At 46.3% G+C, this 24,741-nt stretch overlaps 1 protein-coding gene across 2 annotated transcripts; it reads right to left on the bottom strand.

Annotated features, from left to right (window-relative positions):
* Positions 1-1,430: 1,430 nt before the first annotated feature.
* vps9d1 (VPS9 domain containing 1) lies at positions 1,431-24,651 on the bottom strand. 2 transcript variants are annotated; one of them, XM_084017085.1, is made up of 17 exons: positions 24,496-24,651; positions 23,234-23,306; positions 21,266-21,475; positions 20,945-21,113; positions 20,460-20,571; positions 18,375-18,437; positions 18,174-18,226; positions 17,935-18,022; positions 17,778-17,863; positions 15,873-16,015; positions 15,230-15,607; positions 14,388-14,517; positions 13,430-13,635; positions 12,092-12,176; positions 3,846-3,950; positions 2,610-2,723; positions 1,431-2,184 (listed from the first exon to the last, which is right to left on the bottom strand). In XM_084017085.1, the coding sequence occupies exons 1-16, from the start codon at positions 24,595-24,597 to the stop codon at positions 2,612-2,614; spliced, it is 2,115 nt and encodes a 704-aa protein (XP_083873211.1). In that variant the 5' UTR covers positions 24,598-24,651; the 3' UTR covers positions 1,431-2,184; positions 2,610-2,611. The 2 variants fall into 2 exon arrangements, with proteins under 2 accessions (XP_083873211.1, XP_083873212.1); XM_084017086.1 differs by lacking the exon at positions 1,431-2,184 and adding an exon at positions 2,209-2,401.
* Between the last annotated feature and the right edge of the window lie 90 nt (positions 24,652-24,741).

Raw genomic sequence — 24,741 nt, 5'->3', positions numbered from 1 at the left:
TGAACAGTATCTATTTGACAGCATCTCCACCGAGTACGCTAGCGTGTCACACAGAGGAACCAGGAGACAACAGTGAAGCCGACGCCGGGGTGCCTCAATGCTGCATTCTCGCTGCCGGCCACCAGGGGGCGACTCTTCTCTGGTTGTATAGAGAAAAAAATGAAGACGTGAGACTAGACTAGAGGTGGAAGAGCGAGACGGATGACCTCCGCCCAGATCAATCCGATCCCCCAGATCCGATCACCCCGATCTGATCTGGATCACCCAGATCCGATCCTGCATCGCCCCGGCATCACAGGAACAAACACCCTCTAACTGCAAACACAGAACATGACACATCAGTTCCCGTTAGTCCTCCGTCTCCATGGAGACCGTTTCTGACCGTCATTAATTAGTTGCCGCAACCAAAATCTGACTTTTTTGTGCTGAAGGACGATTCTGAAAGATTTCTTCAAAATCACGAAACACTTAAAAAAATAGTTCCATTGATCACAACACATTAATGTCTTAAATATCTGTTCTCTTTATTGAGCCGACACGTTCATCTTCATCACCATCATCATCTTCATCACGTTCACAGTAAAACAGTTTAATGATGTTTAAACACATTCAGTCTCCAAAACGCAGAACTATACAAGAATCCATTCAAACGGAACGCAGTGGTTTAATCCATGTTCAATATTATTACATTAACATGTTTTACATGGACCCTGTTTGTGGTCTCATCACAAACAAACAAACAAACAAACAAACAAACAAACAGTTATTGGGAAACTTTTCACATCTTTTGGACAAACAAAAATAAAATATATTAAATTCAAGCAAGCAAACCTACCCACTTTATTTCATATATAGATATTTTTTTATACATTTGATAAAACTTGTTTTCCACAGTCTTCCAAACACAGACTTTTTTTTTTGCATATTTAGTCGCTTATTTCTAAAGATGAAGACATTTAAAGAAAGGGACCACACACACACACACACACACAGTCACACACACACACACACACACACACACACACACACACACACAGTCACACACACACACACACACACACACACACACACACACACACACACAGTCACACACACACACACAGTCACACAGTCACACCCACACACACACACACACACACACAGTCACACACACAGTCACACACACAGACACACACACACACACACACACACACACACACACAGTCACACACACAGTCACACACACACACACACACACACACACACACACACACACACACACAGTCACACACACAGTCACACAGTCACACCCACACACACACACACACACCCACACAGTCACACACACACAGTCACACACACAGTCACACACACAGTCACACACACAGTCACACACACAGTCACACACACACACACACACACACACACACACACACACACACACACACACATTTTAAATATTTATTTATGCCCACATATAAAGAAGTACAAGGGTTCTTGCACAAGGGACATAAACACTGCCAGTGCAGTTGACAATGGAAGACGGTCAGACACAAAACGCCTGGGCAGCTGAACGCAGTTACATACAAAATGACCTACAGGTCAGATAGAAAACAGACATTTAAGGATACAAAAAACAACGTCTCCTCCAGATTGAACGGCTACCAATAATAACTGAGACTGAGCAGTACCTGGCCAACTGTTTAGCTCTTCTTTTAGGGAGGCCGGCCATCTGAAGGCCCCTCACAACCAACTTATGCGCATGCCCCAGACTACCAAATATAAAGACTAGAAGTTTACACCTGTAGCCTAGCTGAGAGATGGTCTGCTTCAGCTGCTGATATTTCAGCACTTTGGTCAGAAAGGCCTCCTCTAGGCTGTAATCAAAGGTACAGCCGACCTCCAGAATGAGCACCTCTCTATGATTTTCATTAACAACAACAACATCAGGAGTATTAGCTGTTACATGAGAGAACATTGAGACATCATTACACAGGCTGAACATACTCGGCTTCACAGTAGAATGTTTATACAGCATGATGGAAGACCTGAAGATAGAAGAGATATCTGCTGATATCAAATCTACAATTCTGTCATGCCTACATATGTAGAGCCCTCTGTAAACATGGCAACCATTTAAGATGTGAGACATGGTTTCAGCTATTTGTTCACTGCCATGGTGTATACAGTAAGGAGCATGACTTCCTGGAAACCAGATGGACACACACACACACACACACACACACACACACACACAGAGAGAGAAGAAAAAAGGCCACATGAAGTAAAATACTCTTCTGGAGGGTTAGCTATAAAAAATAAATGATATTAAAGGAAGACAAAAGTATTCCCTCATTATTAAACCACGTCGCAGCGTTTCCTTCGCATGGCTTCACTGGTGGGGGGGGGGGGGGGGGGGGGGCTTTAACACAAGAAGGAACATGTCAGAACCTGGACTGGCCAAACTTTAACAATATATTTATTATATATTTATTTATAGAAATTAACTAAATCAAATACTATGTTTTTCATGACTGCTATGAAGCTTTCCATGCTCGTACTCTGATGTTTATGAAGCGTGTGTTTTCATGCCCAGGCGCCCACATAGATCATCAGAGTGAAGAGTTTACCTTTAGCAGGGTTTGTGTGCAGGAAGCTGAGCTGCTCCCGTGTGCAGCGACTCCACGTAAACCAAAGCACTCTGCATGGAGGTGAGACAGTAGCCCTCCTCCCCGATCAGGTAGCTGACAACAACACACACACGGTTACTGTTCACGTGTCACACCGGGACACAGACACACCGTTTAACAGCAGTGAAGAAGACGGGACACAAACATCCACACACACTGAAGTCAACAGAGGGAAAGGATCTCTGCTCAGACCTCCAACACCTCACTGATCTGGGGTCAGAGCCGCTATGGATGCAGGAACGCCGGTCTCTGTGTGCAAGTACCAGGATGTAACGTTACTATGACAACAGGTCTCTCTGCTCCTCTGATCCCGGGTCAGCTGTGCTCTCTTATTCTACAGGATGAACTAGACTCAATACAGCTCATTATCCAACAACACTTTAAACGTGAGCTAAAGAAAATTAAGTAAAGTAAGTCAAATCAAGTCCCTCTTGATGTTTTTATGGCCTCTTCAGGTTTTTCAGGAACCTGAAGAGGCCATAAAAACATCAAGAGGGAGAAGAACAAAACAAATCCCACATATCTTCACATTCCTTGGCCGTTGCCGATCTAACCAGTTGGCTTTTACAGCGCTCTGGTTTTAAGTGTGGTCTGAGCTCGCACGCCACGCCACGCCGCCTGGCAACGTGTCCGGACCGCCGCCGGGCCTCGGCAGAGAGGAGCAGAACATCCCCCCAAGATGTCTGAATGGATCAGTCCGAATCATCCTCCCCCCTTATGTTCCTGTGCTGCAGTAGGTTTCCCCAGTATTAAACGTATTTCACCTGATGGTGGCGAACGCGTTGGAAACAACATCTGCCTTCCTTCACTCTGCTTTGAGCTCAGCTTTGGACCGAGTTTATCTGAAAACCGGCCTCCTGCTGGAAACACAGGTTGACGGGGAAACCAAGACAAGGAGCTGAATGACACTAAAATGGCTCTGTGGGTTCGTTGGCCTTAAACAGTGGAATGAGAGTTTCCACGGTGACGAGGATAGTCAGAATTTGCATGGTTGAATCTGAACATTGACTTTCCTTTTCTCCTCACCAGACAAAGGAGTAGAAAGTGTGTTGTCAGTAAAGAGTGATGTCAGGTCGACGTCGACACACTGATGAACATTCAACACGCAGACATTCCTTCATAATTGAGCCGAATCTCCTCGGAGATGGTCTCCTGTTTATCATCCCGATGACTCACCCTTCATGAATGAACTCCTCCAGCGCTGCACATTCAGACACCAGCTGAGGACACTGGCAGCGCAGAGCCACGAAGGACAGGATGGGCAGCAGGTCATCAGCACCGCTGGACCGGGGAGGAGGAGGAGGAAGAGGTCAACAAGAGAGGAGAACACGGGTTAACGAACAGTGCAGGGTCCAGGGTTCCTCCACCTTCTCCAAAGTCAAATTCAAGTACTTTCCAAGCATTTCCAGGTGCATTTCCATGCTTTTCCAGCCCCTTCCAGCTGTGGTAAACTCCATCTTTGTACCAATCCAATGGTCAGTATTCAGTCTACTTATTCTGTCACTTGTTCATCACATTAAATGAGATGTTATTGTCCTCTAAACAACCAACATGATGTTTGGAGACAGCTTTTTACAGAAGGACCACAAATGAAAGGAAAACTAATTCCACTAACAGATCCACAGAAATATAATCACCAACTATTTTCATCATCTGTTCATCATCAAAAGTCACTTTTCATAAAGAAATGTCAGAAAATGCTGTTTTCAGTCCCTCAGATATGGAGATCTTCTTTTCTCTGTTCTATCATAGATGTCATCACATACAACACACATTTCAAGACCTTTATTCTACATCCAAGACCTTTTCAGACCTGGAAACACCACTAAAACTCAAGTGTTTTTAAGGGTTTCCAGCCCCGTACCAGCCTGGCTCAATGACACAGGAGAGTAACAGCAGCGGTAGAGTGTGATGGCGGTTCATCCCGGGGGGCAGAGTGGAAACTAAATAAAGTCTTTGGTGGGCTGGCGTGTGATTCCGTCTTTCCTCCCTGAGATCTGCTGGGAGGACAAACTGCAGCCTGGAGATGCTGACGGCCTGATAGCGTCTCCGTGTGCAGACAGAGAGCGTTTGTTTATCAGGACTCACGCGAGGGCGAACCGCCGGCCCTCGCGTGAGAAGGTGGGCCGCCGGCCCTCGGCTGACCCGGCCGCATGCAACTGGATCCCCCTGGTCCTGCAGGCTTGTGGAAGGTGTGGACCAGCTCATATAACCACGGGAGGGGCCGGACCTCACATATACACAACCACACGCAACCCCGAATTATAGTCTGACGGCCCACCGCTGTAAACACGATCACACGCTCTCTGCATTCCAACGCGCTCTCCACTAAATACAGATTTCAGCAGGAAGATTAGGCAACATTATGGGTTTGCAATGTTTCCCATTTAGTCAGAAATGTGCCGAAATTGTGCAAAAGGGTGGGGAGGGGAAAAAAACAATGAATTAACAGGATACAGAGGACCAATTTAGCAGCACAATGGAAAGAGAAAAGAAAGGAGTCGGGACAAAAGCACAGGAGAGAACAAATGAGCTTCCAGTCGGTCAAAGACAAAGAACAGAAATGTGGTGAATGAAAGAGAAGAGAGGGCAGCGAGGGCAACAAAGTGCATCTGGGTTGAGAAAGTAGAAGTTCTACTCGCTTTCACTTCAGTTTCTGAGGAGCTAAATATGTAAAATACCTACAAATATGAGTCTGACTGCATTGTTGTTTATTCAATGTCACTCACGGAGGAGGCGGGACTTCCCTCCACGTAGACCTTTAAAACGCTGGTTTTCTGAATGGAGTCTGGTTGATGGTGCTAGGCTACGCTAACACTGTAGCTGCTCCATCAACACTCCATATAAGGTCATCTAGACATAAATACAGCAGAGACCTTGTTGTTTGGACCACAGACAGTCTCTGGTTCCTCCACATAGTCTGGTCTGGTCTCTGGTCTAATGTGAGCTATTATCTAGACCTCTGGGGGACCACAGACAGTCTCTGGATCCTCCACATAGTCTGGTCTGGTCTCTGGACTAATGGGAGCTACTATTGTAGACCTCTGGGGGACCACAGACAGTCTCTGGATCCTCCACATAGTCTGGTCTGGTCTCTGGACTAATGGGAGCTACTATTGTAGACCTCTGGGGGACCAGAGACCCAGGAGACAATATTTTGGTTCCTCCATTCAGGATTCAGGTACTTAGACGGGCTAAAAGAAAAGAAAATAGTCTCAAACGGACCTGCATTCAGGACAGAAATAGATGTTGACAGATGGGAGGCAGGAAGGCACACATGTACCCTCCACAGCAGCGTGGAATGAAGAGCCAACATTTAAAAGATTACTTTGAAAGCTTCGATGTTAAACAATGCAGCGGTGAAACGACTTTCACTAAACACGACAGCAGATCAGATCACGAGATGTCAAACGGCGTTCTTGGTCTCTACAATATAAAACAAGAAGGAATAAAATCACAGATCCACGTCGGCCTCCGGGGGACAGACCTGATCCCCACACAGCAGGATTCAGGTTTACTTTCATGGATACATGTTGTACATTTGACTGGACTGAGAAATGAGTCACAACTTTTTGTGGAAAAAACCGCTCCTCGAGGAGAGCGTTGCCCAGTCAACTCCTTCTCCTCAGCCGTCTCCCATCACTAAATACATAATGCAATAGGAGGAGACAGATATGGAGCAGGACACGAGCCTCGGCTAGGACCTAAAATTAATAGTGGAGCCAACAAAAGAGAAACGAGGACACGAGTGGATGAAAAATAAATAAAAAAAGAAGACCCCAGACGGCTCTCTGGAGAAGGAACATGAAATTCTGCATGTTTTGTTCCCTGAAACGAGCTGATGGCGGGACGATACGAGATGATACGATACGAGCCGATACGATACGAGCTGATGGCGGGACGATACGAGGTGATACGATACGAGGTGACACGATACGAGGTGACACGATACGAGCTGATGGCAGGACGATACGAGGTGATACGATACGAGCTGATGGCGGGACGATACGAGGTGACACGATACGAGGTGACACGATACGAGCTGATGGCAGGACGATACGAGGTGATACGATACGAGCTGATGGCGGGACGATACGAGGTGATACGATACGAGCCGATACGATACGAGCTGATGGCGGGACGATACGAGGTGATACGATACGAGGTGACACGATACGAGGTGATACGATACGAGCTGATACGATACGAGCTGATGGCAGGACGATACGAGGTGATACGATACGAGCTGATGGCGGGACGATACGAGGTGATACGATACGAGGTGATACGATACGAGCTGATACGATACGAGCTGATGGCAGGACGATACGAGGTGATACGATACGAGCTGATGGCAGGACGATACGGGGTGATAAGATACGAGGTGATGGCAGGACGATACGAGGTGATACGATACGAGGTGATACGATACGAGGTGATGGCAGGACGATACGAGGTGATACGATACGAGGTGATACGATACGAGCTGATGGCAGGACGATACGAGGTGATACGATACGAGCTGATGGCAGGACGATACGAGGTGATACGATACGAGGTGATACGATACGAGGTGATACGATACGAGGTGATGGCAGGACGATACGAGGTGATACGATACGAGGTGATGGCAGGACGATACGAGGTGATACGATACGAGCTGATGGCAGGACGATACGGGGTGATAAGATACGAGGTGATACGATACGAGGTGATACGATACGAGGTGATACGATACGAGCTGATGGCAGGACGATACGAGGTGATACGATACGAGGTGATACGATACGAGCTGATGGCAGGACGATACGAGGTGATACGATATGAGCTGATGGCAGGACGATACGAGGTGATACGATACGAGGTGATACGATACGAGGTGATACGATACGAGGTGATACGATACGAGCTGATGGCGGGACGATACGAGGTGATACGATACGAGGTGTTACGATACGAGGTAATACGATACGAGGTGATACGATACGAGGTGATACGATACGAGGTGATACGATACGAGCTGATGGAAGGACGATACGGGGTGATACGATACGAGGTGATACGATACGAGGTGATACGATACGAGCTGATGGCAGGACGATACGAGGTGATACGATACGAGCTGATGGCAGGACGATACGAGGTGATACGATACGAGCTGATGGCAGGACGATACGGGGTGATACAATACGAGGTGATACGATACGAGCTGATGGCAGGACGATACGAGGTGATACGATACGAGGTGATACGATACGAGCTGATGGCAGGATGATACGAGGTGATACGATACGAGCTGATGGCAGGACGATACGGGGTGATACGATACGAGGTGATACGATACGAGCTGATGGCAGGACGATACGAGGTGATACGATACGAGCTGATGGCAGGACGATACGAGGTGATACGATACGAGGTGATACGATACGAGGTGATACGATACGAGGTGATGGCAGGACGATACGAGGTGATACGATACGAGGTGATGGCAGGACGATACGAGGTGATACGATACGAGCTGATGGCAGGACGATACGGGGTGATAAGATACGAGGTGATACGATACGAGGTGATACGATACGAGGTGATACGATACGAGCTGATGGCAGGACGATACGAGGTGATACGATACGAGGTGATACGATACGAGCTGATGGCAGGACGATACGAGGTGATACGATATGAGCTGATGGCAGGACGATACGAGGTGATACGATACGAGGTGATACGATACGAGGTGATACGATACGAGGTGATACGATACGAGCTGATGGCGGGACGATACGAGGTGATACGATACGAGGTGTTACGATACGAGGTAATACGATACGAGGTGATACGATACGAGGTGATACGATACGAGGTGATACGATACGAGCTGATGGAAGGACGATACGGGGTGATACAATACGAGGTGTTACGATACGGGGTGATACGATACGAGGTGATACGATACGAGGTGATACGATACGAGCTGATGGCAGGACGATACGAGGTGATACGATACGAGCTGATGGCAGGACGATACGAGGTGATACGATACGAGCTGATGGCAGGACGATACGGGGTGATACAATACGAGGTGATACGATACGAGCTGATGGCAGGACGATACGAGGTGATACGATACGAGGTGATACGATACGAGCTGATGGCAGGATGATACGAGGTGATACGATACGAGCTGATGGCAGGACGATACGAGGTGATACGATACGAGGTGATACGACACGAGCTGATGGCAGGACGATACGAGGTGATACGATACGAGGTGATACGATACGAGGTGATACGATACGAGGTGATACGATACGAGCTGATGGCAGGACGATACGAGGTGATACGATACGAGCTGATGGCAGGACGATACGAGGTGATACGAGGTGATACGATACTAGGTGATACGATACGAGGTGATACGATACGAGCTGATGGCAGGACGATACGGGGTGATACGATACGAGGTGATACGATACGAGCTGATGGCAGGACGATACGGGGTGATACGATACGAGGTGATACGATACGAGCTGATGGCAGGACGATACGAGGTGATACGATACGAGGTGATACGATACGAGGTGATGGCGGGACGATACGAGGTGATACGATACGAGGTGTTACGATACGAGGTAATACGATACGAGGTGATACGATACAAGGTGATACGATACGAGGTGATACGATACGAGGTGAAGGCGGGACGATACGGGGTGATACGATACGAGGTGATACGATACGAGGTGATACGATACGAGGTGATGGCGGGACGATACGAGGTGATACGATACGAGGTGTTACGATACGAGGTAATACGATACGAGGTGATACGATACAAGGTGATACGATACGAGGTGATACGATACGAGGTGAAGGCGGGACGATACGGGGTGATACGATACGAGGTGATACGATACGAGGTGATACGATACGAGGTGATACGATACGAGGTGATACGATACGAGGTGATACGATACGAGGTGATACGATACGAGCTGATGGCAGGACGATACGAGGTGATGGCGGGACGATACAAGGTGATACGATTCGAGGTAATACGATACGAGGTGATACGATACGAGGTAATACGATACGAGGTGATACGATACGAGGTGATACGATACGAGCTGATGGCAGGACGATACGAGGTGATACGATACGAGGTGATACGATACGAGCTGATGGCAGGACGATACGAGGTGATACGATACGAGGTGATACGATACGAGGTGATACGATACGAGGTGATACGATACGAGGTGATGGCGGGACGATACAAGGTGATACGATACGAGGTAATACGATACGAGGTGATACGATACGAGGTAATACGATACGAGGTGATACGATACGAGGTGATACGATACGAGGTGAAGGCGGGACGATACGATACGAGGTGTTACGATACGAGGTGATACGATACGAGGTGATACGATACGAGGTGATACGATACGAGGTGTTACGATACGAGGTGTTACGATACGAGGTGATACGATACGAGGTGATACGATACGAGGTAATGCGATACGAGGTGATACGATACGAGGTAATACGATACGAGGTGATACGATACGAGGTGATACGATACAAGGTGATGGCGGGACGATACGATACGAGGTGATACGATACGAGGTGATACGATACGAGGTGAAGGCAGGACGATACGATACGAGGTGATACGATACGAGGTGAAGGCGGGACGATACGATACGAGGTGTTACGATACGAGGTGTTACGATACGAGGTGTTACGATACGAGGTGATACGATACGAGGTGTTACGATACGAGGTGTTACGATACGAGGTGATACGATACGAGGTGATACGATACGAGGTGATACGATACGAGGTGATACGATACGAGGTGATACGATATGAGGTGATACGATTCAAGGTGATACGATACGAGGTAATGCGATACGAGGTGATACGATACGAGGTAATACGATACGAGGTGATACGATACGAGGTGATACGATACGAGGTGATACGATACGAGGTGATACGATACGAGGTGATACGATACGAGGTGATACGATACGAGGTGATACGATACGAGGTGATACGATACGAGGTGATACGATACGAGGTGATGGCGGGACGATACAAGGTGATACGATACGAGGTAATACGATACGAGGTGATACGATACGAGGTGATACGATACGAGGTGTTACGATACGAGGTGTTACGATACGAGGTGTTACGATACGAGGTGTTACGATACGAGGTAATACGATACGAGGTGAAGGCGGGACGATACGATAGGAGGTGTTACGATAGGAGGTGTTACGATAGGAGGTGTTACGATAGGAGGTGTTACGATAGGAGGTGCTACGATAGGAGGTGATACGATACGAGGTAATACGATACGAGGTGATACGATACGAGGTGATACGATACGAGGTGTTACGATACGAGGTGATACGATACGAGGTGATACGATACGAGGTGTTACGATACGAGGTGATACGATACGAGGTAATACGATACGAGGTGATACGATACGAGGTGATGGCAGGACGATACGAGGTGATACGATACGAGGTGATACGATACGAGGTAATACGATACGAGGTGAAGGCGGGACGATACGATACGAGGTGTTACGAAAGCTCTGTGGATGTATTATTTTTTTATTATTTGTTCAAATAAAAATTTTATCAATACAACCTCTAAACACTTTAAACACATGACCTACTAGAGCTCAACACCTTCCAAACCCTTTAGAAGCGTTGCCAGGCAACATCTCTTGGTTTTAGTGGCCTTATATTTTGAGTAATTAAGATTCCTGGTTCTCCAAACAACTCAGTAAAAGCATAAAATCTAGACCCGGGGTCCACGTCCACCTTGGAAAACTATCGTTTGTCTCAGTTTGTTTATGAGAACTCAGACTGGGCTTCTATCATGTTCATGGTCGCTGAGGATGCTGGGTAAGTTCAGGTCACTAACTTACAGAGGAGTTCACTCAGAGTCCGTACAGCTGTGAATGCATTAGATTTAAATACGCATCATTCCACTAAACTCCAAACTCTTTTCTTCTCTTCAGAGCCCCTCGCCGGGCCCGGGGTCTGTTCCAAACCAGACAGGACGACCCACTTTCAGGCCCGGGCCAGGAAGAGGAGCTCCATAGGGGGGGCAACAGACCCAGGAGGGCCCCTGCTGTGCCGAGCCTAACTGAGCCCTGATGAGAGCTGACAGGGCCGCTACCGAGGCAAGAGTCCTGAAACCACGTTTGGGTCCTTCCCTCCCTACGAGCCTGGAGAGGACGGGCGCTCATTCTGAAGATTAATGGAGGTGCACCCTCACAGTCCCACGCCAGTCGGTACAATACTCTTACCCGTTAAAAAACTGTTGCATCACATTCTTTTCAAGATTTTATAGTCGCTGCACTTGTTGCAGCTGATGTTTTTACTCACATGGCGGCTGTTTTTGGGGCGGAGTCGACCTCACGAAGACCTCGGTAGTCCTCGGCACAGGCACAGATCAGCCGAAGAGTCCTGACTGAACAGAAACAACACGTAAAAACCAAATGATCGATGATGGAAACCTAACTTCATTTTTATTGTCAGTACAACCATATCTGCTGTTACATTTGCTTTGATTGTTTGATGTGGCCAGATAGGAAAAAACGTGGTGAAATAAGAATTTGTTTTTTACCTCCCCATATCTACCTTCTAGGGGTTAGAAGGACAGTGATTTTAAACCATCTTTGCATCAATATACTCAATACTGGACTCCATCTTCTGTCCAATAATGAAACAGCCAATTAACTTAAGGTTGATATTGTTCGGCCATATGAAAACATTCAGGACATCGTTTGATTTGCCAGTCAGATAGAATAATGTCAAATTAATTATGAAGTGTAATTTATTTATTTCAAAATGATATCCTGATAAACATCAAAATGTGCTTGAAATCACACTAAAACATCCTGGAATAACTTTTTGTTAAGAAATAAATGTTTTTTTTACATTTTTACTGAAAGTCAGTCAGATTAAGCCTTTAAGTCTTATAATTGTAACAGTCTGGTCCTTTCCGTCTTTCTTTTGCAGCGAATGGGTCTTAAAATGTCCTTTTTGCTTCTATGGCAGAGTGCACCGTTCCCTCCCCAGGTCTATTCTCAGTGTCCTCTCTTGCATTGGTGGGGACTGGAAAGTGGCCTTGAGTGGGGGGGGGGGGGCTTAGGTGGCTCATTGACTGCTGCTCCTTGTGCACAATAGAGCTGCTAGAAATGTCCAAAAAACATGGAGGATTCAGATCCAAAACTATTCTATATTATATACAATACTTATTTACACAGAAACCTCCGTTAAAACAGCGCTCCACTTTGCCGTCTCTGCTCTCCTTCGCTGCCCCCCCTCCCCCTCCGAATGCTGCGTCATTACTGTAACTTAGACTTATCTTTATTTATTGATGACTCCCGCAAGGAAATTGTATTTCCAGCAACTTTCAGAAAACTTAGCCAAATAAATATAGAAAGTAAACAATAAACAGTAAAAAAATAGAAAGAAAGAGGTTAAAATAGGATAGAAGAGCTAAAAAACTGGAGAGCTACTGGAGAGGCAGCCGTCTCCTACAGCGCCAGGTGTCAACATCAACGTCATGTATATCAATGGAAAGCGGCGACTCTGCTGTCAGGAGGAATTAGAGCGATAGCGTGAATGGTTGAGGAGTTACAGCGCTGACAGGTACTTCATCTCAAACGGGCTAACCGGTCCTGAATGTCGGGAGAGGAAGAAGACGAGATGACTCACCGATACATTCCAGCTTCCTCTGAGGACAGCAGTCTTTCAGGAGAAGCTTCAGCTCCTGGACCGCCGACTCGTAGGGGAAGGAACCCTGCAGGGCCGCCGGGTCCTCGGGGAACAGGTTCACGGGGACGCCGAAGGCTCCCGGCGAAGCATCACAGTACAGCTTCATGCTGGCCTCGAAGGCCTGCTCCCGTTCCCGGTGGACCCTCCTGAGGAGCAGACACAGGTCAAAGGTCAATGGAAGGATTGGCGAAATAACTGTCTGGATTTAGAGTCACGTGGGTTTCTTACTCTAGTTGAAATATTTCATAAGAGTTGGCCTCGTTCGCTTTTTTTAAATCATTTTATATGGAAGCCTTATAGCCATCTAATAGAAAATGAATATCATCAGAACTTTCGACCTCCGTTTAAAAACCGAACCAAGATCTCCTCATTGTGCAGGAAATAAAGAATGTAGCTGAAATGTGTCCCAGGACAACGTGAGGACGGGTACTTCAGTACTCAGGACTTTGAACACAGCTTATCATTTTAACAAGGATCTAACAACAGTAGAAGCTGGGAAGAGACTTACATCATTGGAGCAGCACTGCCACCTGCTGGCCACCATGCACACTGTACTGCTAAGAAACAATTACTGCCAAACCTCGACGCTTACTTGAAAAGCAGCAAATTAATAAACCGTAGTGAGTTCATATATACTCAGACTTCTTAAAAACTCCACCATGAAAATGTTATTTTAAGTCTCTTCTACAAACATATTCTGATTTCTTGCTTATTTAATTGTTCTTTAATTTCTTTTCATTTTAATCTCGCCATTCACCTCTGTAGCACTTTGTACGTCGTTTTGATAAGCGCTCTAGTAATAGTTTATTATTAATATATACATAAAACACAGGATATAGATTTTAAATTTGTAATTGTAATAGGTAATAATAAGGTGGTGGGATTTAAGCTGTAGTACCTGAAAAGGTCCACCAGGGCGCTCCACAGAGGCGTGAAGAAGGCTTCCTCTATGCTGGCGAGGCAGAGGTCTTTAGAGGTCGCCGTGTTCAGACACTCGAAGGATAACAGACACAGGGACAGGAGCTGGTCTGAAACAACAACACCCAGAATGATTATTCAGCACAACTGTTATATTGACTTTTACCGTCACGCTGCCAAAAACAACACCCTGCCTAAATATCTCCATACAGATACTGAAACTATACCACGGCAAAAATCTGTGACTTAAATGTGTTTCCTATTAAAGAAGGTCAATGTGTATCAAAAGTGCAGTAACTTTAGTACATGTGATTTTACTTAAATCACATGTACTTACATTAAATTAAGAAGACTTATTTTTTGTAAAACAGCGCCCCCATGGCGCACCAGTAACTGTTCAGGTGGAGAGTGGTACTGCAGCAGGGAGACAGAGAGGCTTCCAGAACAAACACTAAATTAAAAAGGGAAAGCTGCTAAAAGCAGGAAGATGAAGAAGTGTACAAGGCTCTGGTTTAGTTGGTGGTTCCTGAGAAACCCGGTAAAACCAGACTCCAACACGTGGTCTCTGGTGGATCATGTGCTGATGGATTACAGGAGACGCTTGGACAGATTCTGAAAAGATGCCGAGTTATTTTATCAGAACATCTGGCCGCTAATTAGAGCCTCTTTGTTGTTTTCTGGTTTTCTGAATGGAGTTCTGCTGATCCAGGATCAGCTCAGAGCGCTTCCTGTCCTGCTGATCCAGGACCAGCTCAGAGCGCTTCCTGTCCTGCTTTAATATTCTATGACACACAAACACAGCATCCATCCTCCTCTGCTCACCAATCGCTATGTGAATGTCTTTGACGACGCCCTTCAGGTGCTCCGTCAGCGCCCTCATCTCCAGCTCCCGGATGTTTCCTTCGTGTTCCGGCGCCATCGACGGATCGAAGCTCAGATCCGAGTCCGAGCCGGGGTCGTCGGCGCCACCGTGGAGTGGCGCCCAGTCCAACTGGGTCAGGAACTGCTCCAGGTCTTCGAACGAGTTCTCCCAATCCACCGTCACCTGTGTGTGAGGCTCCTCCCCTTCCTCCTCCTCCTCCTCCTCCTCCTCGTCGTAGTTGGCGTGGAGGTCGCGAGAGCGCGAGGGGGAGAGCGGCGAGACGGTGCTGAAGCTTTGGCCGCCAACGCTACAGCCCCTGGTTGGCTTCGTCGGGGTCTCTGTAGGATCAACAACACAAACAAATGTATTAAGACCCACGTGGACCCGGTTCTGTCTTTTTCAGGGGTCAGAGGGTCTTTAGGGGGAGACGTCAGGTCTACAATAGACGCCACATAGAAGACATGAAGAGAACCTGAAGATTCATTAGAGATGCAGCTCAGCAGAAATTAAATGTAGCTAAATAAAAAGTGTAAAAGAACTCTTCGCAGCCAAAAACACTACCATTTGATGGTTATCTGGACCTGGACCTGGACCTGGACCTACCTGCATGAAGCAGGCTGTGAGTCGAAGGCCCCAGCGGGAGGGCAGGACTGTGTGGGAGGCCTTTACTGACGATGGGGTAGAGCCTGTTGTAGACCCGGTACTGGTGTTTCCTCAGCAGCTTCACCACCGGGTGGTCGGCCCGGCTGGAAGAGAGACTGATGTTAGTCTGAAAGAAACGACACAAACCCACAGCAGGACAGCAGACGGTCCCTAGCAACGCCTACAGCAGGACAGCAGACGGTCCCTAGCAACACCTACAGCAGACGGTCCCTAGCAACGCCTACAGCAGACGGTCCCTAGCAACGCCTACAGCAGGACAGCAGACGGTCCCTAGCAACGCCTACAGCAGGACAGCAGACGGTCCCTAGCAACGCCTACAGCAGACGGTCCCTAGCAACGCCTACAGCAGGACAGCAGACGGTCCCTAGCAACACCTACAGCAGACGGTCCCTAGCAACGCCTACAGCAGACGGTCCCTAGCAACGCCTACAGCAGACGGTCCCTAGCAACGCCTACAGCAGGACAGCAGACGGTCCCTAGCGACGCCTACAGAAGACGGTCCCTAGCAACGCCTACAGCAGACGGTCCCTAGCAACGCCTGCAGCAGGACAGCAGACGGTCCCTAGCAACGCCTACAGCAGACGGTCCCTAGCAACGCCTACAGCAGGACAGCAGACGGTCCCTAGCGACGCCTACAGCAGACGGTCCCTAGCGACGCCTACAGCAGGACAGCAGACGGTCCCTAGCAACGCCTACAGCAGGACAGCAGACGGTCCCTAGCAACGCCTTCAGCAGACGGTCCCTAGCAACGCCTACAGCAGGACAGCAGACGGTCCCTAGCGACGCCTACAGCAGACGGTCCCTAGCGACGCCTACAGCAGACGGTCCCTAGCAACGCCTACAGCAGGACAGCAGACGGTCCCTAGCAACGCCTACAGCAGACGGTCCCTAGCAACGCCTACAGCAGGACAGCAGACGGTCCCTAGCGACGCCTACAGCAGACGGTCCCTAGCGACGCCTACAGCAGGACAGCAGACGGTCCCTAGCAACGCCTACAGCAGGACAGCAGACGGTCCCTAGCGACGCCTACAGCAGACGGTCCCTAGCAACGCCTACAGCAGGACAGCAGACGGTCCCTAGCAACGCCTACAGCAGGACAGCAGACGGTCCCTAGCAACGCCTACAGCAGACGGTCCCTAGCAACGCCTACAGCAGGACAGCAGACGGTCCCTAGCAACGCCTACAGCAGGCGGTCCCTAGCAACGCCTACAGCAGACGGTCCCTAGCAATGCCTACAGCAGGACAGCAGACGGTCCCTAGCTGTGTCACCTTCCAATGCGTTTACTTGTAGTACTATTTCAGATACCTGAAATAGTACTACAAGTTAACAGATTTGAGTATTGTCTGCACTAATCCAGAAAAATCCCATCTTTGAAATATAATAATAATAATACTAATACTACTATTGCGTCACACCAACTGGAGCGGCGCTGAAGACAGAAAGGGAAACACAATCTCTCCTGAACCATCACGTATTGACAACCAGTCAAGATCGAGGTCGACCTTTTGAACACATAAAAAAAAGAATCTGTTCAAGCTTTGATGGTGCAACACCCACCCCCCCCCCCCCCCCCCCCCCGCTGAAAACTGGTCCAGGAACAGGGCTTCCTGTTAACTCGTTACATTACAGGTCCGTTGCCATGGTGACACAAAGATATTATGCAAAGTCTATGTAAACAAAGACCGAAAAACACTTGAACCTCCATCGATGGGGAAGGTCAACATCCCATAATCTGCCGTTGACATAACAATGTTACTCAACGAGGTTTCACTACAGGGTTAGAATCCTCACGTGGGTTCAGGGACGGACCAGGATCTAACGTGGATCTGGATCACCGTGATTACCTGAGCAGGTAGGAGACGAGACCCGACACTAATGTGACATCATCAGGATTCTTCCTCATGTTGGCTTTCCACAGTTTGGGCCAATCCTGAAGAAAGGAAGAACATTAAAAAGGTATTTCACACGACATCAGCCTAGGTCAGAGGTCAAGGCACCTACATGGTCCTGCTCATACTCCAGGACGTTGGCATAGAGGATTCGCTGCTCCTGCTCCTCGGCTGTGATCGACCCAGACGCCGAAAATCTCCTGGAACGACAAGCGGCAAACTCTCAGACATCCAGCCATCAGCCCACGATGGAAGGAACCATCGAGTCTCCGATGAGGGGTAACCCAGTTATCTCACATTATTATTATTAAAGAATGAAAGCAGAATAAGGTGTGTGTGTGTTTGGTTTACCTGTTGGCCTCTTCCTGCAGCCGTAGTCTTCTCTCCTCCATCTTCCGCTGGAGCTAAATTACAAGAAACATTAAGGAAAGCAGCAAACAAACAATCCATTCTGTACCTCAAACTATTATTGGGTAGAAAACATGACCTTAACTAAAACAAGGTTGAGCCCAGCAGCGACCTGGTGAACACACGGGGACATGAGAAGGATACGGCATCCTGCCTGGCTTTGGCTATGATCAGGTTCTCCATCATCTGTCGCTGCAGAGAGAGCGTCTGCGTTGGACAAGAGGTCATTTATTTAAACACCACATACACCAAGGAAAATATTATTACTTAGTATTAGTATTACTTAATATATGAATGTATAAGCTTACGCACATTTCTGAATATTATATTATTATTACACTATCAACCATTACAGCAACATGACATTATGTCATCATCATAGCAGTAGTAACAGTTCACCAAGAAGGTATGGAAGTCCATTCATGCCAATGAGATTAAAAAAAGAAAAAAGAAAAGAAACTGTGAAATACGGAATACATTCCTCGTTATTTTAAGATACCAAGCCATTGTCTTAAAGGAGTCATCACCTGGAAATCGCAATTTCTCTTGTTAAAACATGCATATCTGTGTTTGACCTCAGTTGAAACTTGCCTGAAAGGCTGGAGTTTGAAAGTGGCGCCGTTTTTTCGCTTCTGCTCTTTTTCCGAACAGGAATAGCACACAAGGGTGTGCATTCCTAAAGCACGAGATTTTGATTCTGCGCCTACGGTGACGTCACCGTGGCGGCTACTTGCATAAGCCCACCCCTCTTTCACCACCCAACCCCGCCCCGTCCGCTACCTGAAATCGCCGAAGCGCCGCCATTATGTTTTGGAGTCTGCATGCAGGCAAGCCCCCCCGGCTCTGTCCTTCCTGCGGCGAATCAACGCGCGCCTCATTACATATTATACAATGCACATCCGGACCAGTCAAAACCTCGCGCGTAATCTCGCGTGATAAAATCGCGGTACGAAAAAGGGTCAGAACAAGCTCAATGTTTGATTAAAAATTTTTTTTTTTTTTTTAATAAGTTTTACGAATTGATCCAAAGCGATCCAAGGGGGGCTGGATACGTATAAAACCAGGTGATGACTCCTTTAAGATATTGCATATTTATGTTAGAGTAACAAAGTCATTCATTTAGAGTCACTATTTTTTTTCCAAATATAATATTTTCATATATATATATATATATATATATTTTTTTTTTTACCGATTCAAAATTCCTTGTAAAAACATTATTGACCAATAAAGCTGATTCTCGTCATCACGAGACGCTTTTCGGAATGTTTTTGACATCCGGGTCCAGCAGGACTGTTTTCTAGACGCTGTGAAAACCAGTGATCAAAGTGAACCGTTGGATGGCGCCGTTAAATTCACTCGCGTTTTTTTTTTAACGCGTTCGGTGTGCGCCATATGACTGCGTGATTGCGTCATTAGCTGACGAGGACTTTACCTTTATAAACGCCTTTAGTTTTCTCCAGTAAGCACGAAGCTCCACTTGACGCCGAAACATTTTCGGCATCTGAACGACAAGTTAACATTCGTTAAAACGAGCTAGCTTGTTAGCCAAAGATGTAACGGATAAACAATGTGTGACGTAGCTTAAACGTCTCGCTCACCATGTTGTTGTTCTGACGGCGGGCGGACCGGTAGCGCGAGGACGAGGAGCGCGAGGACACGAGAGTTGTGCCGCTGCGCCGACGCTACCTGGCCTTAAATGACCCCGGCGGCGTATGGGGAGCTCCTCGCGAGCCACGCCCCCTCCCTACACGGGCACGCCTCGAGCTAACGGAGATACAGCGGAAGTACTGCCGGAAATTCCAAAATAAAAGCACACAGTTATCCTGACCGAGAATAAGAATACATTATCCCGATAAACGCCACAAAATATACTAAAAAACATATTGTTATGTAAGGTGCTCCTAAATCATAAATAATTTATACTTTAAAACAAATGGCAACATGTTTGAGTTTGTTTTTTATTGTTGTTTTTTTACTTGTCTAAAGTGTTGTCTAAATGCGGAACCTTTTAAAAACGCATGGGGAAAACTTTTCCTGTATTTAGTGAGACCGTTGTCATGGAAACGTAGCATGAGGTGGTAGGAGGGATAATCCCACAACCAAAAGGCACACACACACACACACACACACACACACACACACACACACACACACACACACACACACACACACACACACACACACACACACACACACACACACACACACACACACACACACACACACCAGAGACGTCTTCTGGTAGGCCTGACCGGGCGGGAGTCTTGCCAAGCGGGCTTCATAGTTGGCTTTCAACTTCTGGTTCAAACGTGATGCTTCTTCAATGGGGGTCAGCTCCCTGCAACACACACACATACACACACTTTGAGTCCACTACACACGGTCTAGTAATGCTCACTAATATGTATGTATGTCGGCATAATCATGATAGGTCATTTATTTGGGGGTTTTCTAAACTGTTTCAAAGTCATGAAATCTAGAAACTGAGGCTTGGATAATGTCTAGTTCATCTGAACTGGGTTCACACCAGAAACCTGGTCCACCACGTGGTCTGGTCCTTATACAGGAGGCCCAGGGTGCTATGAATGGGAACTGGAGGTCAGGGGTTCTTGGAGATCTCTGTTATCGCTGCTGTGTTGTTCACTTAAGACGACGTCCGTCAATGAGTGGAGCAATATTTGCTCCTCGTTGATAAAAAAAACGGCTCCTACTTTTTGCTGGCGTCCTGTGACTCTGCGGTTTGTAGTCTCTGGAAGGCCTCGGGAGGCAGGAAGGGGGAGAGCTCCCTGCCGGCATCCGCCAGCACCCTGGGGTGATGGCTCCTCGCCGGGCTGCCACCGGCGCCCTGCTCTGCATCGACGGGAGTGTCGCACGGAGGGACTGCCAACAAGCAGACATGAAACGTGGTGATTGGCTGGAAGAGCTCGATCATGTGGCTGTAGATTTGTATTTGTGACCCCTGGGACAAGTGAGCAGTGATTGAACAGTCGGTTAATGAAAGAGAGGCTTCTGATTGGAGGAGGCGTGCTCACCAGGGTTTGAAGCAATGGCAGCTGGGAGGACGGCAGTCCGGCGGGGCTCCGATTGGCCGGGGGAACAGGAAAAGGAGATGGAGGCAGAGAGGTCGGCTCTCTTCCCGATGAACGACTTGGCTCTCTCCAGACACTGTTCAGCCAGCCTCAGCATCCGCTCCACCTCCACCGCCTCTGCCTCCGCCGCCGCCGCACCCGACTCCTCCGAGGCTGGGACACAAGGGGAAGATCACTGTCTTCATTATAAAAGGTCATCATGTGATTCAACCTCGTACTAACGATCTACTGTGTTGAAGTTGATTAGTTCAAGTCTGGCTAGAAGATTGGTTCCGTTTGTCCCTGTCTGACCTGGTCCTGTCCATCTCTTCAGCTCGTGTTCAACCACAGACCTCGGTAATATGTGCACCTTTAACCTCAGAATCACGGGCTCCCATGCGTTGTCCTGGAAAACCTGGAAAACCTGGAAAGACGGACTCCTGCTGTCGGTCAGCTACTAGTCTATCGATGAGAGCTCCCAGGTCACATGACCTTCTGCATGGATTCAGTTAGCATTCGGGGTATTGAAGGGGCTGAAGTGTGCTGCGATAACGTTCAATACATTTTAAATACATTTTATTAAAAATCAGGAGATTTATTGGCGTCTGTCGGAGCAGCTCGACCAGTTTGATCAGCTGACGTCTGACTTACATTTACAGAGAAATCAATATCATGGAGCTATTGATTGTTTACTTAGCACTCTCTGATTTTGGTTGGTGCCAAAAAATGCCCTTCGGCCTTAATCTTCTTTACTCAGGAATCACAGGAAAGAAAATAAATACATATGTTGTATAAGCAAATTCACTTTCAATGCATATTCATTATGTTCTAACTTGTAGAAAAGTAGGATTTAAACTGCTCTGGGCCTGGTTTCCCGATAACGTCCACTCTTAGCGCGCTACGAAGACTCCTACGTTATGACTTACCAAAGTTGTTTACCTCTATAGTCGTGGTTCCCGAACGGTCTCTTAGGAGTCTTCTTAAGAAACACTCCCTACGTCGTTCGTACACTATATTATAAAATGTAGGCTATTGCAGTGTTTGAGAATAAAACATTATTTCCTTATCTTGAGATAATAAAGTTCTCCAGAAAACGAGATAATTTATCAGGAGAAAACAACGTTTGTTTTCTAGTAATGACAAGTTTCTTATTTCATTATCACAAAGCTTCATTATCTGGAGAAATCGAAATAATAACTTGTTATCTGGAGAAAACAAAATAATAACTTGTTATCTGGAGAAAACAAAATAACTCGTTATCTGGAGAAAATGAAATAACTTGTTATCTGGAGAAATCAAAATAATAACTTGTTATCTGGAGAAAACAAAATAACTCGTTATCTGGAGAAATCAAAATAATAACTTGTTATCTGGAGAAAACAAAATAACTCGTTATCTGGAGAAATCAAAATAATAACTTGTTATCTGGAGAAAACAAAATAACTCGTTATCTGGAGATAACGGCATTAAAAGATTGCAGGCACCGTAAAATGTGCTTTGCAAATAAAACGAAGATGATCTTAATTAAAGCTAGGCGTCCAATGAACGGCCGATGTTGGCTAGAACTTGTAGCCGTGATGTCATAGCAGTAAGAGCTCATAATGAGGCAGCTTCAACTGTTTAATTTGGAATTAAAGCCCTTAAAATAAAGTTTTGGATTCATCTGAAATGTTGTATTTAATTTAGGCCCACTGGACAATTCTGGTCATATTGTTCAACTACTCAACAATAAATGCAGAAAAGAAAAATCCCAAATCTTTTTCTTTGTGGAAAACAAACTGACGCATGTTTACATCAGCTCGACTCGACCAATAGTATCATCGCAGCGTTAAGCCTCCTCAGAAATACGTCACGTAGGACGTTTCAGGTTCAGCTCCACTTTAAAAGGAAAACCATCTCCACATTTCCATTTCATCATCATGAGTCTCTTACTTTGTGAGCCAGCTTCCTCCAGAAGTGCCTGTGATATGAAGTTGATGGTCCGCAGGTATTCACAGTAGGCTTCCTGCAGAAACACGCGTCGTATCTTAGTATCGTTACTGCACTTTACAGGAAACATCATAACAGCAAATGACAATAACGATCAGTACATATACAATTGTTGCTAAATGTGAAAATGGAGATGTTTTCTAAACAACTCTACAGATTTAAGTCCACTTAATTAACGAGAATTAACAAATTATAAGTAATAAACGATAAGAGCACCACCAGGTTTAACACAGGAGACTCATCAACAAAGAAAACATCATTTTTAATTTACTTTTTATTCAAGATAAAGTGTTTTATGGATACGCTGGATAAATCGCTCTCTCGATCAATAAATGTGTATAAAATGGGAGCAACAAGAGATTCAGACATTTAAATAATAAACATTCAAACCCTGGTGAAAATAAATGTTCAAATATATTTATGTTATATGTTCAATAGTATATTGCAAATATGTAAACAAAGAAATGTAACCATCTGAAAATAGTTTGAAGAGTATACAAACATAATACTTTTAAATGACACTTTAAAATATTTGTATTGTAGTTAATCTTCTATAAATATATTATAGGAAGGTTATGATTACTAAAGTGTACTTATGTCAACTCTGTTGTAAATATATTTGTGGTATATATTTTTAAAACTGCACTGGAAGCATATTTTAGAATGAATTAACTAACTGATATAATCGAATAATTGAGCATGCGATTACTAAAACAAGAACAAATTAAACGTATATTGTTTATATATATTTCTAGTTTAGTTTTAATGTATTCGTAACACAAACAAAGCAAACTTTAATGTTCTTAATCAACAGTGTATATTAGTAGGCTACATACGGGTACTTCAGTGTCAGTAAACTAGAACTCGTTGCATTTTAGCAAATAAAGGTTAATTAAACACTCTTCACTGTGTTTTGTCATTTAAATTGAAAAAAACAGACACCGCGTACAGAAGTCCTGTGTCTGTAAGTAAAGTAAAATATAGCAATAAAGTCAGTATGTTGATTTTTCAGAAGGGAAAGTCGTTGTAAACATGACAGTCGCATTGAGTGACAGGTTAGCTACCGAGCTAGCCAGTTAGCCGACAAGCGGTTCCCGCCCACTCCGTTGTTGACGTCACTACAGTCTCCCGTGAGGCTCAAACTTTGTCCCCGTCGCTGCCGTTTGGACGCTGCGTAGCGGCCGCGGGGATTATAAAACGCGTACCTTGTGTTTGTTCTCTCCGTCCAGCTGAATCGCGACTTTCGCCATTTTCATGGCGTTCTGGAGCGGCTTCGCCTTGTCACTGTCCGCCGCCGCCGCAGCCATGGTCCTCCGCTCCTCTTCCTCCGCCTTCTTCTTCTCCGCGTTCAAGTCATGGCGCATTGGAAAACAACATTTAAAGGTGTATGCTGCCCCCTGCTGTACGGGGGCTGCTAATGCACCCATGTGTCTGAATGCTGAATGACCTAA

Source organism: Eutrigla gurnardus (genome assembly GCF_963514095.1).
Source record: "Eutrigla gurnardus genome assembly, chromosome: 9".
In the NCBI taxonomy this organism is placed as follows: Eukaryota; Metazoa; Chordata; class Actinopteri; order Perciformes; family Triglidae; genus Eutrigla; species Eutrigla gurnardus.
Note: the sequence above shows the minus strand (reverse complement) of the source record. Positions and strands in the feature narration are given on the sequence as shown.